The sequence below is a fragment of the Nerophis lumbriciformis genome, linkage group LG05 (assembly GCF_033978685.3).
Source record: "Nerophis lumbriciformis linkage group LG05, RoL_Nlum_v2.1, whole genome shotgun sequence".
NCBI classification, from domain to species: domain Eukaryota; kingdom Metazoa; phylum Chordata; class Actinopteri; order Syngnathiformes; family Syngnathidae; genus Nerophis; species Nerophis lumbriciformis.
Genome location: NC_084552.2, coordinates 20,152,632 through 20,169,484, shown reverse-complemented (window position 1 = coordinate 20,169,484; position 16,853 = coordinate 20,152,632). Strand labels below are relative to the sequence as shown.

Below are 16,853 nucleotides of genomic sequence, written 5' to 3'. Positions count from 1 at the left end.
CTGTAGATACTGACAGTGGTTTTCTGAAGTGTTCCTGAGCCCATGTGGTGATATCCTTTACACACTGATGTCACTTTTTGATGCAGTACCGCCTGAGGGATCCAAGGCCACGGGCATTCAATGTTACGTGCAGGGATTTCTCCAGATTCTCTGAAGCTTTTGATGATATTACAGACCATAGATGGTGAAATCCCTAAATTCCTTGCAATAGCTCGTTGAGAAATATTGTTCTTAAACTGTTCGACAATTTGCTCACGCATTTGTTCACAGAGTGGTGACCCTCGCCCCATCCTTGTTTGTGAATGACTGAGCATTTCATGGAAGCTGCTTTTATACCCAATCATGGCACCCACCCAATTAACCTGTGGGATAAATAAGTGTTTGATGAGCATTCCTCAACTTTCTCAGTCTTTTTTGCCACGTGTACCAGCGTTTTTGAAACATGTTGCAGGCATCAAATTCCAATGAATATTTGCACAAAATAACAACGTTTTACAGTTCGAACGTTAAGTATCTTGTCTTTGCAGTCTATTCAATTGAATAGGTTGAAAAGGATTTGCAAATCATTGCATTCTGTTTTTATTTACACAACATGCCAACTCCACTGGTTTTGGGTTTTGTATATCGCTTTTCTAGACGTTCAAAGCGCTTCATGGAGAACTGAGAACCCAGCGATTATTCATTCACTCTACCTTCACACATTGGTTGTGGTAAGCTACGTTTTTTGCGTGGGAATATATAAATGTTTTAATTTAAAACATATGCTGTACAGTATATTGGCACTTTGGCTCATATTGGTGAACTTATTGCTCAATCCACGTAATAGTTTTACTCCACACACTAACATGCCAAAGGTATGACTGGCTAGTTATGTATCCTCTACTTGTGGTCTACCTCGCTTCTATTTTGTTACAGCAGGGGGAATAAACAGGAAGTAGGAAACCGAGCAAAATAAGAAACCAGACGAGATGACTTCAATCGGGAGTTTTGGTTGTTGCCTCTCCCACTCGCATCTTTTTCTGGGGTTTTCCGCGCTGTTTTGAGTGGGCGTAATCCTTTTTAAATCAAGGTAGACAAGAAACAACTGGTAGTCGACGTACTTAGGGGTTATAAAATAAAAGCATCGACTTCCGTTAAATTGCATTTCTTTCTGCTTCAACAAATGCAATCATGGACATTCGACTGCTTCACAAAAGACGAGGGAATATTTACACTTTTGGTCAAACGTGGTTAGAACGTTGACAGTCTTGAAAAACATGTTGCCTTCTATGCAGGTCTGCATGGTAATTATTATCAGTCGAATTACTGTAATAGTGTGCATTGTGTAAAAAATAATTAATCCTGAATGTTCTCTATTGTATGTTTACTCACGAAGTATGTTGGTTTATTGCGCAAACAACTTAGATTGCGGCGGTTGTCTTACCGGAAATTGCGTGTGTTGAAGTGACGCAGCTTGACGCTGTGTCCCAGCGTGCATTACGTGAACACAGCTGAAGTGGGTGGAGAGAAATGAGGAGGCCACACCAGCGAACAGTTTAGCCAAGTATTTTTTTGTTTGTTTTTACCAAGACTACGCACCTTTTATTGTTTACATCTTTTAGCAAACCGAAGAAGAGGGATTTGTGGCGCCATGGACGGTAAGCGTATCTTTGCGTACTTTAGTGGAGACTGGAGGTGAAAGTGGACGGGGTGTTGTTTGTGCGCCCAGGGGAAACCCCCCATTGCCCACCAGTGGAAACGTCAACGTTGCTTATGGCTTTAAAAAGGTTCCTAAAACGAGATAACACGGACTTTTCTTGGCGCGGGTAACCTTCCTGGTACGAATGCGAGCTGTTCGAGGCCTGTTGGATCATGCATTTCCTACTACTACGAGCGTCGAGGCCGTACAACTTTTGACAATCATACGGTTTGACGTTTTGTTGCCCGCTTAATGTCTCGATTTTGTCTACAAAATGAACAACGTAGCCGAAGTTGGGCTCCAGAGTGGAACTGTCAGATAATTGTGGAAGTGGCGAAAAGCCACCATGCGTTACAGGTGGTTGGAATGGACCCACAGCATAGACGTCATTTCAGGCTGTGTTTACTCTCTCCCAGTAGGAATGAGTGTTGTTCCGATACCAATATTTTGGTACCGGTACTAAAATTATTTCGATACTTTTCGGTACTAAATAAAGGGGACCACAAAAAATGCATTATTGGCTTTATTTTAACACAACATCTTAGGCTCCATTAAACCTATGTTTCTTATTGCAAGTTTGTCCTTAAATAAAATAGTGAACATACTGGACCAGTGATGTTCAACCTTTTTTGAGCCAAGGCACGTTTTTTCATTGAAAAAATGCGGAGGCACACCACTTGCGGAAAACATAAAAAAATGAAACCCAGCAGCCGATATTGACAGTAAATAGTCGTTCTCGGAATTGTTCGATATGAATTCAAACCATAACCAACCACGCATCACTATAGCTCTTGTCTCAAAGTAGGTGTACTGGCACGACCTGTCACATCACGCCGTGACTTATTTGGAGTTTTTTGGTGTTTTCCTGTGTGTAGTGTTTTAGTTCTTGTCTTGTGCTCCTATTTTGTTGTTGATTGTCATGTCATGTACGGATGTACTTTGTGGACGCCGTCTGCTGCTCCACATGCTGTAAGTCTTTGCTGTCGTCCAGCATTCTGTTTTTGTTTACTTTGCAGCCAGTTCAGTTATAGCTTCGTTTTGCATAGCCATCCCTAAGCTTCAATGCCTTTTTGTTTATTTTTGGTTTAAGCATTGGATACCATTTTACCTGCACGCTGCCTCCCGCTGTCGTTTGCATATTGGGATAACGACAAACCATGTTCCCAACATCTACAAAGCAATTAGCTACCTGCTGCCACGTACTGATATGAAAGAGTATTACACGGTTACTCTGCCGAGCTCTAGCCAGCACAGACACTCAACAACGGCACATTTGCGGATTATAATTACTGATTTGCATAACAACTTTTTTTAACCCAATAAAGTAACATTACATAATCTTCCACGGCACACCAGACAATATCTCACGGTATACTAGAGACAACTTGTCTTTTAGTAGTAAGTCAACAAACAAAGGCTTCTAATTAGTCTGCTGACGTATGCAGTAACATATTGTGTCATTTTCCATTCTATTATTTTGTCAAAATTATTAAGGACAAAAAGTGGTAAAAAATGAATTATCCGTCTACTGTTAATATCTGCTTACTTTCTCTTTTAACATGTTCTATCTACACTTCTGTTAATATGTAATAATCACTTATTCTTTCGTTGCTTGATACTTTACATTCGTTTTGGATGATACCACAAATTTGGGTATCAATCCGATACCAAGTCGTTACAGGATCATACATTGGTCATATTCAAAGTCCTCATGTGTCCAGGGACATATTTCCTGAGTTTATAAACATAATATACATTTAAAAAAAACAAAAGAAGATGTTGTGATGGCAAAAAATATTGACTTAATCATGGTAGTATCGAATAGATACGCTCTTGTACTTGGTATCATTACAGTGGATGTCAGGTGTAGATCCACCAACGGCGTTTGTTTACATTGTGACGCCGGTGAGCTACGGTGTGTAGTGAAGCATGTTTAGCTTTTCCTTGTCCTGCAGGGATGATACTTGTAAGAAACTTACTTTATTTGTCACCATGGAGACGAGGATTAGTGATTTAGAAGTAGCTAAAACACTGCCGACAGCGGCTGGACTTTAGCCGCTAGCTCGCTAGCCATGTCTTAAAGCTCCTCTTTCTGAAAGCGTTTCAGTGTTATAACTTCACCTTTATCGTTAGTTTTTAAGCCAAAATGCGTCCGTGTTCCATTTTCTGTCTACACACATTGTCTGCTTGTAAGTACTTCGTGATTGTGCGTTACCGAACATGCTCGTCTGCTCGTAAACCAGCATTGACACGACGACGGGAGGGAATGAACCGGTACTTTTCAGACGCGGTATAGTACCGAATGTGATTCATTAGTATCGTGGTACCATACTAATACCGGTATACCGTACAACCCTAGTAGGAACTAAAAAGCATTTAACTGAAGTTAGCTTGAACAAAACTAGTCTTCTTTATATTTCTCAAGCTGCCGCTGGGCCTCATCTGATATCTTCTGGCTGCTCACACTTTAAAAAGCATTGACTAACGAGGGAATTGTAGATATTTGCCTTTTAGTCTCCAACATATTAGATAACACTTTTGATGCGCGTCACACATGCGCTTTAACTTTCTCTTTTACACTCCCTGCCGATCAATGACAGGATGTCGTCCTTAGAGATGTAAACAGAAACACATTTCCTTGCAGCACCTGAACCTGGAGCAGAGCATTGTCGACCACAATGGAGGCAGCATGCCATTTAACACCATTTCTTCCCTGCACTCTTTGTAGTCTCTCTCTCACACACACACACACACACACAAGGAAATGCATCTGGAAGCCCCCGCCCCTTATCTTGCCGACCTTTCACCACTTTGGAGCGCTTCCGCTGTGACCACAGCGAGAAGTAGAAGCCTACCACAAAAATGTGCTGAGTTGTGTAATTGTTGTCATCACGTGTGTTACATGTTGCCCTTGTGTGTGTTCCAGGGGTGATTCCAGGTGTGTACGGATGGGGTTTGAACCCAGTCAACGCAGGTAAGAGGATTATCACATTCTTCAATTACATGCATGACGTTTACTTTGACAACTTTTACATTGTAGCTCAAAGTATTATCAAAAGTATATCTTTTGAGGAGCGCCAAAGCCGATGTCATTTAAACACATTACAATCTTAGTCACCACACGCAAGAAAGCTGTACAAAGCATTATGTTGTCCATTTGACCACCCAGCTTCTAGCAGGACCAACGTCTCTACGACTGGCTGACTAATGTCAACATAAGTGGTTGTTAACATCACAGAAATTGCAACCAAAACTGCGATTTTTCTCTCCAAAATTGCGATTCGCGTTTTCTGTATTTTACATATAAAAATGCTTAAAACTAAGAAAATAATGAGCGAAGGAAGACATTTTATTTTTAGACTGTCAATCAACATATTCTTGTCTCAAGGTGCCACACATTAGAACAGGTGTTCAAGTTGACAGCATTTTACCAACAAATGTGTGCTAGCGCTGTATGATAAAATAAAGTATGAAGTCAATTTGTGCCAATAGTGATCATTGAATATTAAGTCTGTTTTTAATGTGAGAAGGTCATTCAAAGTTTAAGCGTAATGTGTTACAGTAATAAACACTATAATATGGTTTAGTATGTAATGTCAAAGTTTGCTGGTCTTTTGAAAAAAATATTTTAAGATAAACGGTGCCACATTACTGACCAAGTGTTATTTCTAGTTTAAACAAGGAACTGTACCAGATTGCATCATATTGCATTCAATCAGATCATATTTTATGGAATTTAATCTAATTGTTACACCTTAAAACTTAACGTTTGTGAATGATACTGCTTTGTATCTAGATACGTATCAAACGTCTCATATTGAACAGATGCACACCTCTACCAATTAGCTTTCTTCTTTTTTTTTTTAAACACATTAAAAACGTACTCGCCACACGCAAGAAAGCTGTACAAAGCGTTATGTTGTCCATTTGACCACCCGGCTTCGACCAGGAACACCAACCTGCTTATGCCAACGCCTCTACGACTGGCTGACTAATGTCAACATAAGTAGTTGTTAACATCACAGAAATTGCAACCAAAACTGCGATTTTTCTCTCTAAAATTGTGATTGTGATTTGCGTTTTTCTGTATTTCACACATAAAAATGCTTAAAACTGAGAAAATAACGAGTGAAGGAAGACATTATTTTTAGACTGTCAATCAACATATTCTTGTCTCAAGGTGCTATACATTAGATCAGCGGCGATGACCAAGAAGAACGTGGAGTTGGAATATGATTACAACACCTTATGTACATATTTATATACAGATTTGAACAATTAGTTATTCACTGAAATATATTTATTAATTGTGGTTCTTACAAAAAAATATATCTTATAAAATATAAAAGCTAAAATGTCTCTTAAAGCTCTGCCCCTTTAATTAGTGCATACTAAATAATTTAACTTTAGCCTACTACTACAACCATATTATTTACCAGCAACATAAAGTGAAACAGAGGCAGAGGTGTATGTTTTGCCGTGGTGTGGAATATAAATTAGGACCCTTTTCATGAGAAAAGTGCATTTCTGATCTGACCCTGCTTTATTTTTCAGTGTTTGCTGAGTCTCACCTGTTCCCTCCGCCCTAATTTTTCTACTTGCCCGACTTCTCAAATCTACTTGCCCCAATATTTTTACTTGTCCTGCCTAGGTTTTTTTCTGGCTGTGTAGTGCTCATGGCTTATATCTTACTAAAATCCTTCCCGTTGACTATTTACAACACTACACAGTATTTATTATTATTATTATTATTATCTATAATTACATTTAAATGGCATTGCATACATGTAAAATTAAATGCTATTTCACATTATTTGACCAGTAGCAGTTACACTCATCTGAACAGGTCAGCCACCTGTTTAAAGCCCGATCACAGTTGAAATCTTGAAATGAAGGGCCTTTAACGGCCAAAACATTAACCTGGACAACATTTTAACAGCTGGTTGGCTCAGATTTTATTATTTTCATTGCATTCACATGCTGCAGTGGACATTTTAGCTTGAGTATTAATGTAGTATCTGAAGCACCGTCTCCACGTGTGTTTATTGACAACAGGGTTATAACCTGGACACGTTAGCTCGTCGGTATGAAAACACGAGACTGTTATTACGTGCGTCTGCCCGGCCCGAGTCAAACAGCGGCGGTGTTAATGAAGCAGCGTCAGGCTGCTCACAGTCAGTGAAACGCTCGGTGAAATCGCGGATTAACGTTAAATATATGACGAGCCGCGAGCGATGCAGCTATAAGCTATATTACCCTCGTATTTTGATCCCGTCCGTCCGTCTTCGTCGTCTTCGTCTTCTTCTTCTGGCCCACCAGGTTAATTAAGTGCTATTGGCGGAGTTACAATGCATAGTAGGCTACCGCCACCTACTGCACCGGAGTTGTAACTACAAGGTACATTCACAGACAGAGTCCCATTGCTTTTATGAGCGGTCGAGCGAGTCAAAAGCGAAAAATCCATTTGTGGCGGACGTAATTCTTTCGTGGCGGGCCGCCACAAATAAATGAATGTGTGGGAAACACTGATATATTTAAAAACTCTGCAGACAGACACTTTTTGTTGAAATTGTTAAGTTTGTGGATAAAAAAACATTTTGTTCCTTAAATAGTCATTAAACTTGTTTTATGTGTTGGTACACATTATTTTACAGTACATCAAATTCAAACTGCACTTTAATGTAATTGTATTCAATATATGCTACAGTATTTGAGTTAAAAAAAAACTCCACAATCTGGGAAACCGCTAGCCATTTGCCAAAGCACTGGTGAGAAGCACTGACGTATACAAGTAATTAAAGAATACAAATAATAATTTACCGTGTGAAAGTGTTGTTTAGTAACTTGAAGTAAAAGTCCTGTAGTATTCAGTACACCACTAATACTTTGTTTACTGCAGAATGTACTTTTTGATGACAGGTAAAATAGAGACAGAAGAGCTTTGAGAGGAAAAAAAGTTGTCTTTACTCCCACAAAATGTACCGAAAAAGAAGCAAAATCCGTAGCCCTACAACCAAGGTATGGACCGGAGCTTGGGTTACATGTACTGTTGCACCTCTAGTTGTCAGCGGTTAACTTCTATTACTTCCATCAAACATGGTGGAAATATCTTGTTACAAGATGCTGCAATAGTAAACAGTAGGGATGCAATGGTACTTGCTATAATCCTGCACGGGACAATCTGACTTTAATTTTTTTTTTAAATTGTGATATTAACCGAGATCGGATGATATAAAAAAAATAATCTTGATAATTTTTCTGCCGTATCGCCCAGTCCTTATTTATTTATATATATATATATATATATATATATATATATATATATATATATATATATATATATATATATATATATATATATATATATATATATCTCTTTTAACCAAGTTTAATTAAAATAAATAAGTAAAATACACAATATACGGTACTTTCCTAGGGGGATAAAAGTTTACTATTTTTCGATTATTTTTTGAGTGTTTTAATATGTTTATATTCTTCTGTTTTCATTTGTAAAGGATATAGAGTCTTTAATATTAAAGGTAAAACTGGTGTTTGTAATTGAAAAAGCTGTCAGTGTCTTGTATTTATGTTCGCATTCAAGCTAGCTAGCGTTTGGCATGCTAGCTGCTTCTCCAGGAAATGAGCAGTATCACTTTTGAGTTTTTCAAAGTAAAGCTTATCCCAGCTGCATTTGGACGAAAGGCAGAGTACATCCTGGACAAGTCGCACCTCATTAAATTAAATTTAAAATGGTAAATGCTAACTGTCGAGAATTTCATCACGGTTTATCATTATGACGGTAATCGTTGCATTCCTACTGCGTGAAACGAAATCTGGTAGTGATACTGTGAGTCAGTCACATAGTTTCTTTCTTCCTCTGTTAAGTCCAAACAGCAAAGCCCTTCATCGAGATCATCGAGCAGCCCAAGCAGCGCGGAATGAGGTTTCGGTACAAATGCGAGGGTCGCTCGGCGGGCAGCATACCAGGAGAGAAGAGCAACGACACCACCAAAACACACCCAGCCATTAAGGTCAGTCCAGCAGTGTTTCCCCACAAGACTGCAATCTATATGAGGTGGTAGGTTGCAAGGGCTGAAGACGGGTGGGGGGGCGGGGGGGGGGGTAATTGCATAATTGTCCATGATGCATGTGCATGCGTTTTTTATGGACACTGTGGGAGAAACAAAGATTGAGCTAAACCTATGAAAAGCAGAACAAATATGTCTAGTAACACAAATGGATAGAGATGTAACAAATAACCGATATGAGTCGCAAATCATTTTTAATTTAAAAGTTGTTCTTTAAAATGCCCGATGGCCTGATCACAAAGTTATGGATCGGTTTATTTGATCTGCTACACTGCTGGAAGCTCAGTGTCTACTGTGCTCTCGATCTCTCTTTCTCGCCGTGTGCATACGTCCCTCTCTTGCTTCCCATGAAACTGTCAACAGACTTGTCACAGTAATGTAACCAAATAAGAGAAAGACTAAATGTGCAGCAAGGACACAATTAATTCCAAAGTTTGGAAGATATTTGGATTTTTTAAAGAGGAATAGTAAATTTGATAGAATTGTTGCAATACTCCAGCACTGAAGTACAGTACAGGAGTAGCACGACCAATCTCAACACACCTGGTGAGAAAACATGACAATGAGAAGACTAGCACAGGCAGTTAAAAGACACAACAGGACAAAAACATTGACATTCAATACATCAACTTCTATTATAACTCAGCTGTAGCCAAAGCATAATGTCTTCAATAGCCCATTTCAATGTTAAAGGTTTGAGTGTTGTGGAGAATGATGGCTTTTGGGACAATAAATGCATTGGTACAAAATAGCAAGATAGCATTTTACCAACAAATGTGTGCTAGCGCTGTATGATAATATAAAGGATGAAGTCAATTTGTGCCAATAGTGATTATTGAATAGTAAGTCTGTTTTTACTGTGAGAAGGTCTTTCAAAGTTTAAGTGTACCGGTAATGTGTTACAGTAATAAACACAATAACATGGTTCGGTATGTCATGTCAAAGTTTGCTGGTCTTTTGGAAAGAATATTTTAAGATAAACAGTGCCGTATTACTGACCAAGTGTTATTGTAATTTCTAGTTTAAACAAGGAACTATACCAGATTGCATACATATTGCATTAAATCAGATCATATTTTACGGAATTTAATCCAACATGTTAAAACTTAACGTTTGTGAATCATACTGCTTTGTATCTAGATATGTATCAAACTTCTCATAGTAAACAGATGCACACCTCTACCAATTAGGTTTCTTTTTTCACTACTATTGTGGTTAAGGGCCACAGCAGGACCAGCTGCTCTTGAGAACAACAATACGTGCTTCCATGTTAGTCTTCAAAAGTCTCCAATAACACCAGAACAATTTGCTAGATTTTTCACTAGTCGCTTTATTCAAAAAGACGAAAAGGGTCTCTATTTAGGTTTACTCGCTAAATATCGCTACAAAGTTGCTAAATTTGCAGCACCAATCCCTCATATTCTTTCCTGCTATTCTCTGGCAGACCAAGGGCATTATTCATAAAAGTTGGTGCGTGCAAACTACCGTATTTTCCGCACTATAAGGCGCACCTAAAAACCACACATTTTCTCAAAAGCTGACAGTGCGCCTTATAATCCGGTGCGCCTTATATATGGGTTAATATTAATATTAATTTTCATAAAGTTTAGGTCTCGCAACTACGGTAAACAGCCGCCATCTTTTTTCCCCGTAGAAGAAGCGCGCGGTGCATGCTGGGATATGTGACGTTTCATTTCCATTTGTGTGTTTATGTAAAGACCCCAAAATGGCTCCTATTAAGTGTGTTGTCTGTCTAATTATAAATAATGCAGACGAGGCGTGTTAACTGAGTTCTCAACGTTTACTCACAGCGTGCTCATAACCACATTCTAACTGCCAGCACATACAACAACGCTTCTCAGGGCTACCGCGCATGCTCGTCACTATCGTTGCATGCTGGGTAGTGTAGTTGTTATATTTGCTAGCTCATAACATCACATTAAGAGACACGCTTACGCGCTTAATTCAATACTCGCCGTCATTCCGGGTGGATTGACAAAAGACCTCCAGCCGCTAGATATTGGTGTCAACAGGGCATTCGAAGCTAGACTGCTAACTGCGTGGGAACAGTGGATGACGAAGAAGCGCGCGGTGCATGCTGGGATATGTGACGTTTCATTTCCATTTGTGTGTTTATGTAAAGACCCCAAAATGGCTCCTATTAAGTGTGTTGTCTGTCTAATTATAAATAATGCAGACGAGGCGTGTTAACTGAGTTCTCAACGTTTACTCACAGCGTGCTCATAACCACATTCTAACTGCCAGCACATACAACAACGCTTCTCAGGGCTACCGCGCATGCTCGTCACTATCGTTGCATGCTGGGTAGTGTAGTTATATTTGCTAGCTCATAACATCACATTAAGAGACACGCTTACGCGCTTAATTCAATACTCGCCGTCATTCCGGGTGGATTGACAAAAGACCTCCAGCCGCTGGATATTGGTGTCAACAGGGCATTCAAATCACGACTGCGAACGGCGTGGGAACAATGGATGACCGAAGGCGAACACACTTTCACTAAGACAGGCAGACAGCGCCGGACGACATACGCCAACATCTGCCAGTGGATCGTAAATACCTGGGCAGATATTTCGGTCACAACTGTGGTCCGAGCTTTCCGGAAGGCAGGATTCACAGAACTGCTGGACAACAGTGACACTGACTCCGATGACTTCGACGAGACGGAACCGGCCATTTTGGATCCCACATTTGCCCAACTTTTCAATTCGGACACCGAAGACGAAGAATTCGAAGGATTTACGAATGAAGAATAACTTCAGAAAGTGAGCGCTATGTTTATTTTGTGTGTTGTGACATTAACGTTCGAGCAACATTATGTTGCTATTGCTCTGCACTATTTTGAATTTTACTATGTTTGTGATTGCACATTTGCGTACATTTTGGGACAGAGTTGTTAGAACGCTGGTTTTTAATATATTATTAAAGTTTGACTGACCTATCTGACTGTTTTTTTGACATTCCCTTTAGCGCAGCGTAGGCGCGGCTTATAGTCCGGGGCGGCTTATAGGTGGACAAAGTTTTGAAATATGCCATTCATTGAAGGTGCGGCTAATAACCCGGGGCGGCTTATAGTGCGGAAAATACGGTAGTTGTCAGCAGGGGTGAAATGTGCGTATGCAACTTTCACCGCAAACATTGGTATTTATCGAAAAATTCTACGTGGAAGGGTGCCGACACAGTCTTTAACCCAGGCGTAGAGCTCAGGTCATTTTTTTAAGTTCAGGAATCCGCGATGCCCAATGGTGACTCCAAATAATAAGGCTTGTAGTCATATGAAAAAACACAAATTAAGTACAAAATACATAGCTCCAGTGCTCCACACTTAAGACTTCCTCTGATTTTGTTTATATCGTATATTTATTTGTTGGCACCTAATTGTCTATATATAGGCATGTGTTTCATTTAGTTATTTTGTTTGCATGTGGGTTGATTACTTAGGTATTGTTTATTTTTCTACATTGTTAATTGAATATCGACGCCCTGTATAAATAGATCAGAAGCTATGTATTTTCATTTTTGTGTGCCCAACAGGAGATAGAAACCAGTGACACAGTACACATTTTTTAGGCTAAAATAAAAAGTATGGATTGCAGCATAATTTTTGGTTGAATAAAATGATGTTATGAATTTAGGAATTGATCTTAATATTTTCTTGCATGCTTAGATTCTGAGGTTTGTGAGGACGAAATGTTTGGGATAGAATCCATGCACAGTTTTATAAATGAGGCCCAATGTGGGTAGGAGGTGTGTTATAGGGCAGAGTTAAGACGCCATCTCCTGTCGGTAGTTGGAACAATGAGCTACATTAACAGACATTGTAACGTGTTTATCAGTGAAAAGAGGCAGCACCAAATCTGTTCAGGCGGACTGACAAAAATTAATCTATGGGAACACTGGTCCAGTGAATCTTTTCTGACAAACCCGTTTCCATATGAGTTGGGAAATTGTGTTAGATGTAAATATAAACGGAATACAATTATTTGCAAATCCTTTTCAACCCATATTCAATTGAATGTACTACAAAGACAAGATATTTGATGTTCAAACTCATAAACTTTTTTTTTTTTTTGCAAATAATAATTAACTTAGAATTTCATGGTTGCAACACGTGCCAAAGTAGTTGGGAAAGGGCATGTTCACCACTGTGTTACATGGCCTTTCCTTTTAACAACACTCAGTAAACGTTTGGGAACTGAGGAGACACATTTTTTAAGCTTCTCAGGTGGAATTCTTTCCCATTCTTGCTTGATGTACAGCTTAAGTTGTTCCAACAGTCCGGGGGTTTCCGTTGTGGTATCTTAGGCTTCATAATGCGCCAAACATTTTCAATGGGAGACAGGTCTGGACTACAGGCAGGCCAGTCTAGTACCCGCACTCCTTTTACTATGAAGCCACGTTGATGTAACACGTGGCTTGGCATTGTCTTGCTGAAATAAGCAGGGGCGTCCATGTTAACGTTGCTTGGATGGCAACATATGTTGCTCCAAAACCTGTATGTACCTTTCAGCATTAATGGCGCCTTCGCAGATGTGTAAGTTACTAGGGATGTCCCGATCCAGGTTTTTGCACTTCCGATCCGATACCGATATTGTTTTTGCATTTCCGATCCGATACCGATACTGACCGATACCGATACTGACCGATACTGGCCTATCCGAGCATGTATTAAAGTTTAAAGTTATTTAGCCTACTTAGTTGTCAGAATCATGTTGAAAAGGGTTTTAGTACTCTTGATAACAACTAGCCAGCTGAATTAGGGGAGTTTGAATAATACACAATGGTTGGTAACAAGAAACTGACCTGTTTATTCAAGGATAAACACAAAATAGACAAAATTATACATGACAAACAGAAATGTCATCATTGGACTAGGGCTGGGCGATATGGCCTTTTTTTAATATTGCTATATTTTAAGGCCATATTGCGATACACTATATATCTCGATATTTTGCCTTAGCCTTGAATGAACACTTGATGCATATAATCACAGCAGTATGATGATTCTATGTGCTTTGATTAATTGATTGAGACTTTTATTAGTAGGTTGCACAGTGAAGTGCATATTCCGTACAATTGACCACAAAATGGTAACACCCGAATAAGTTTTTCAACTTGTTTAAGACGGGGTCCACTTAAATTGATTCATGATACAGATATATACTATTTTGATGGTGTGGAGTCTGGACGTGTGGCACCGAATGGAGATAAGCGTCTCGACAGACGTCACAATATTTGAACAATGATGACGAAAACTGTTGTCTCTGTCGTGTCCGTGTGTCGAAAATTGTTATGCGCTTATTTTTTTATTTGATTTTGTGCGTGGCATAGATTTGCCGTGCGCAGAGGACGCTTGAGTAGGCGCGCACCTTAGCAGCTGCGCTAGCATCACAGCTAACGTTAGCCATGCTACTACCTCGCTCTCTGCTGGGAGAGGACGTATACGTATGTGACGTGTGACGTGACAGTATGTGACGTAGGACGTGACAGTATGTGACGTGTGTAAGAAGGTGCGCTCGCTGTCTGTGAGAGGGAGACACAGGAAAGAGTGAGAAGAGCCTGTCGTGTAATGCCAGCAGCTAAAAGCAACTGCGTGAGAATTGTGGATGTGTTGAAGGTGTGCTGGAAAATGCGGAACGGAAATTGCGGAGCAGCAGAAAAGTGGAATGTATTATTTAAATAGGTGCGTTGGAAAACACGGACCGGGTTTTTTTTTTTAATCTGGATCGGCATTTTCCCATGCCTTGCCGATACGCAATTTTTAGCAAATATCGGCAGCCGATCCGATCCAAATATCGGATCGGGACATCCCTATAAGTTACCCATGTCTTGGGCACTAATACACCCCCATACCATCACAGATGCTGGCTTTTCAACTTTGCGCCTATAACAATCCGGATGGTTCTTTTCCTCTTTGGTCCGGAGGACACGACGTCTACGGTTTCCAAAAACAATTTGAAATGTGGACTCGTCAGACAACAGAACACTTTTCCACTTTGTATCAGTCCATCTTAGATGAGCTCAGGCCCAGCGAAGCCGACGGCGTTTCTGGGTGTTGTTGATAAACGGTTTTCGCCTTGCATAGGAGAGTTTTAACTTGCACTTACAGATGTAGCGACCAACTGTAGTTACTGACAGTGGGTTTCTGAAGTGTTCCTGAGCCCATGTGGTGATATCCTTTACACACTGATGTCGCTTGTTGATGCAGTACAGCCTGTGGGATCGAAGGTCACAGGCTTAGCTGCTTACGTACAGTGATTTCTCCAGATTCTCTGAACCCTTTGATGCTATTACTGACCGTAAATGGTGAAATCCCTAAATTCCTTGCAATATCTGGTTGAGAAAGGTTTTTCTTAAACTGTTCAACAATTTGCTCACGCATTTGTTGACAAAGTGGTGACCCTCGCCCCATCCTTGTTTGTGAATGACTGAGCATTTCATGGAATCTACTTTTATACCCAATCATGGCACCCACCTGTTCCCAATTTGCCTGTTCACCTGTGGGATGTTCCAAATAAGTGTTTGATGAGCATTCCTCAACTTTATCAGTATTCATTGCCACCTTTCCCAACTTCTTTGTCACGTGTTGCTGGCATCAAATTCTAAAGTTAATGATTATTTTCAACAAAAAAAATGTTTATCAGTTTGAACATCAAATATGTTGTCTTTGTAGCATATTCAACTGAATATGGGTTGAAAATGATTTGCAAATCATTGTATTCCGTTTATATTTACATCTAACACAATTTCCCAACTCTTATGGAAACGGGGTTTGTACATAAGTAAATGCCTTTTTTTTTTTTTTTTTTTTAAGCTGCCTAATTTTGATTGATTGACACCATCAGCAAGGCGTCGCGGTAACAATGTTTATTAATGTGGTTGGCTTTTTTTAATGTCTTCCCATGCAGTGTGTGGTTCCATAGTACTCCTTACCACAACATCACAATGTCCATTACAGCTAAAGCTCATTGGATGGTGCAGGTTTGCAATTAATAAAGTGTGGTTTAATTGTACAGGTGCACAACTACAGCGGCCCCCTGCGTGTCCGCATCTCGTTGGTGACGAAAAACACCCCGTACAAGCCTCACCCGCACGAGCTTGTGGGAAAAGACTGCAAGCACGGCTATTACGAGGCAGACTTGCAGGAGAGGCGAATACACAGGTGCACTTTTTTTCTCTCCCGTCTGTTCTCACAAGAAGCTGACACGACAAAGTTCACGATGAACTGCCAGGAATCTGCTGTGACACAAAAAATGTAGGACGCATAGTTTTTGTTGTTGTTTTTACCAACGTTTCTCTGGTGTGGAGTTTGGTGGATCATTCACAACACATGCTGGATGTTGGCAAATTGTTTGCCTTTTTTCTGCCTTTCAATGTAACAGGAAAATGGCAGGCGGCTTAGGGATCAAAGGTAGCAACGTTTATGGTTTGGATTTAATTTTATTTTCTAGTTATTGTAAACAAACATGCACAGAAATAAGTAGCTGCAATTTAACCTTGACTGTTTTTAAAGGTGTTAAATGCGCCATATGTATGGTATACTGTAAATGATCATTTAGCCAAGTGTGCAACTTCCTGTTTAAAATAAGTGTGCACGTGCATCCAGGTAGGGGTGTGCAATATAGATGATATATGGTGTAAATTAAATACATTTGGCTAAAGATAGATATTTTAATACTAATGTCATGATAATGCATGTTGATGTCAAATTCTAGCTGTGTTTTGGAAATTCGACAGTAATAAGCGAATGAACGCATTGTAGCATTCTCGATACCAGCTAATGCCCCTTCACAGTGCAAAGCCACTTCTAAGTCAGCAATCCTTGCCTCCATGGTGGCAAATAAATAGTTTCTTACAGGTATCATTATTGGATAGAGAAAAGCTTAACATGCTACACTACACACTGTAGGAGGATATGCCAATCGCTGAAGGCTCTTGAATGTAAACCGATGTGGGCGGATCGATACAAATATCAGCAGTAACGATACCAAGTATAGTATCAATATATGGTCAATACTAAATAAATTAGATCGATATTATTTATTATCAAAAAAATATTGTGTTAT

At 39.7% G+C, this 16,853-nt stretch overlaps 1 protein-coding gene across 1 annotated transcript in view; it reads left to right on the top strand.

The window, feature by feature from the left end:
- Positions 1 to 1,463: 1,463 nt before the first annotated feature.
- Positions 1,464 to 16,853, top strand: part of rela (v-rel avian reticuloendotheliosis viral oncogene homolog A) — a 28,479-nt gene continuing 13,089 nt past the window's right edge. Inside the window, 4 exon segments of the mRNA XM_061961139.2 lie at positions 1,464 to 1,637; positions 4,605 to 4,652; positions 8,564 to 8,709; positions 15,804 to 15,949. Of these exon segments, the coding sequence (XP_061817123.2) occupies positions 1,631 to 1,637; positions 4,605 to 4,652; positions 8,564 to 8,709; positions 15,804 to 15,949 (347 nt within the window). The 5' untranslated portion in view covers positions 1,464 to 1,630.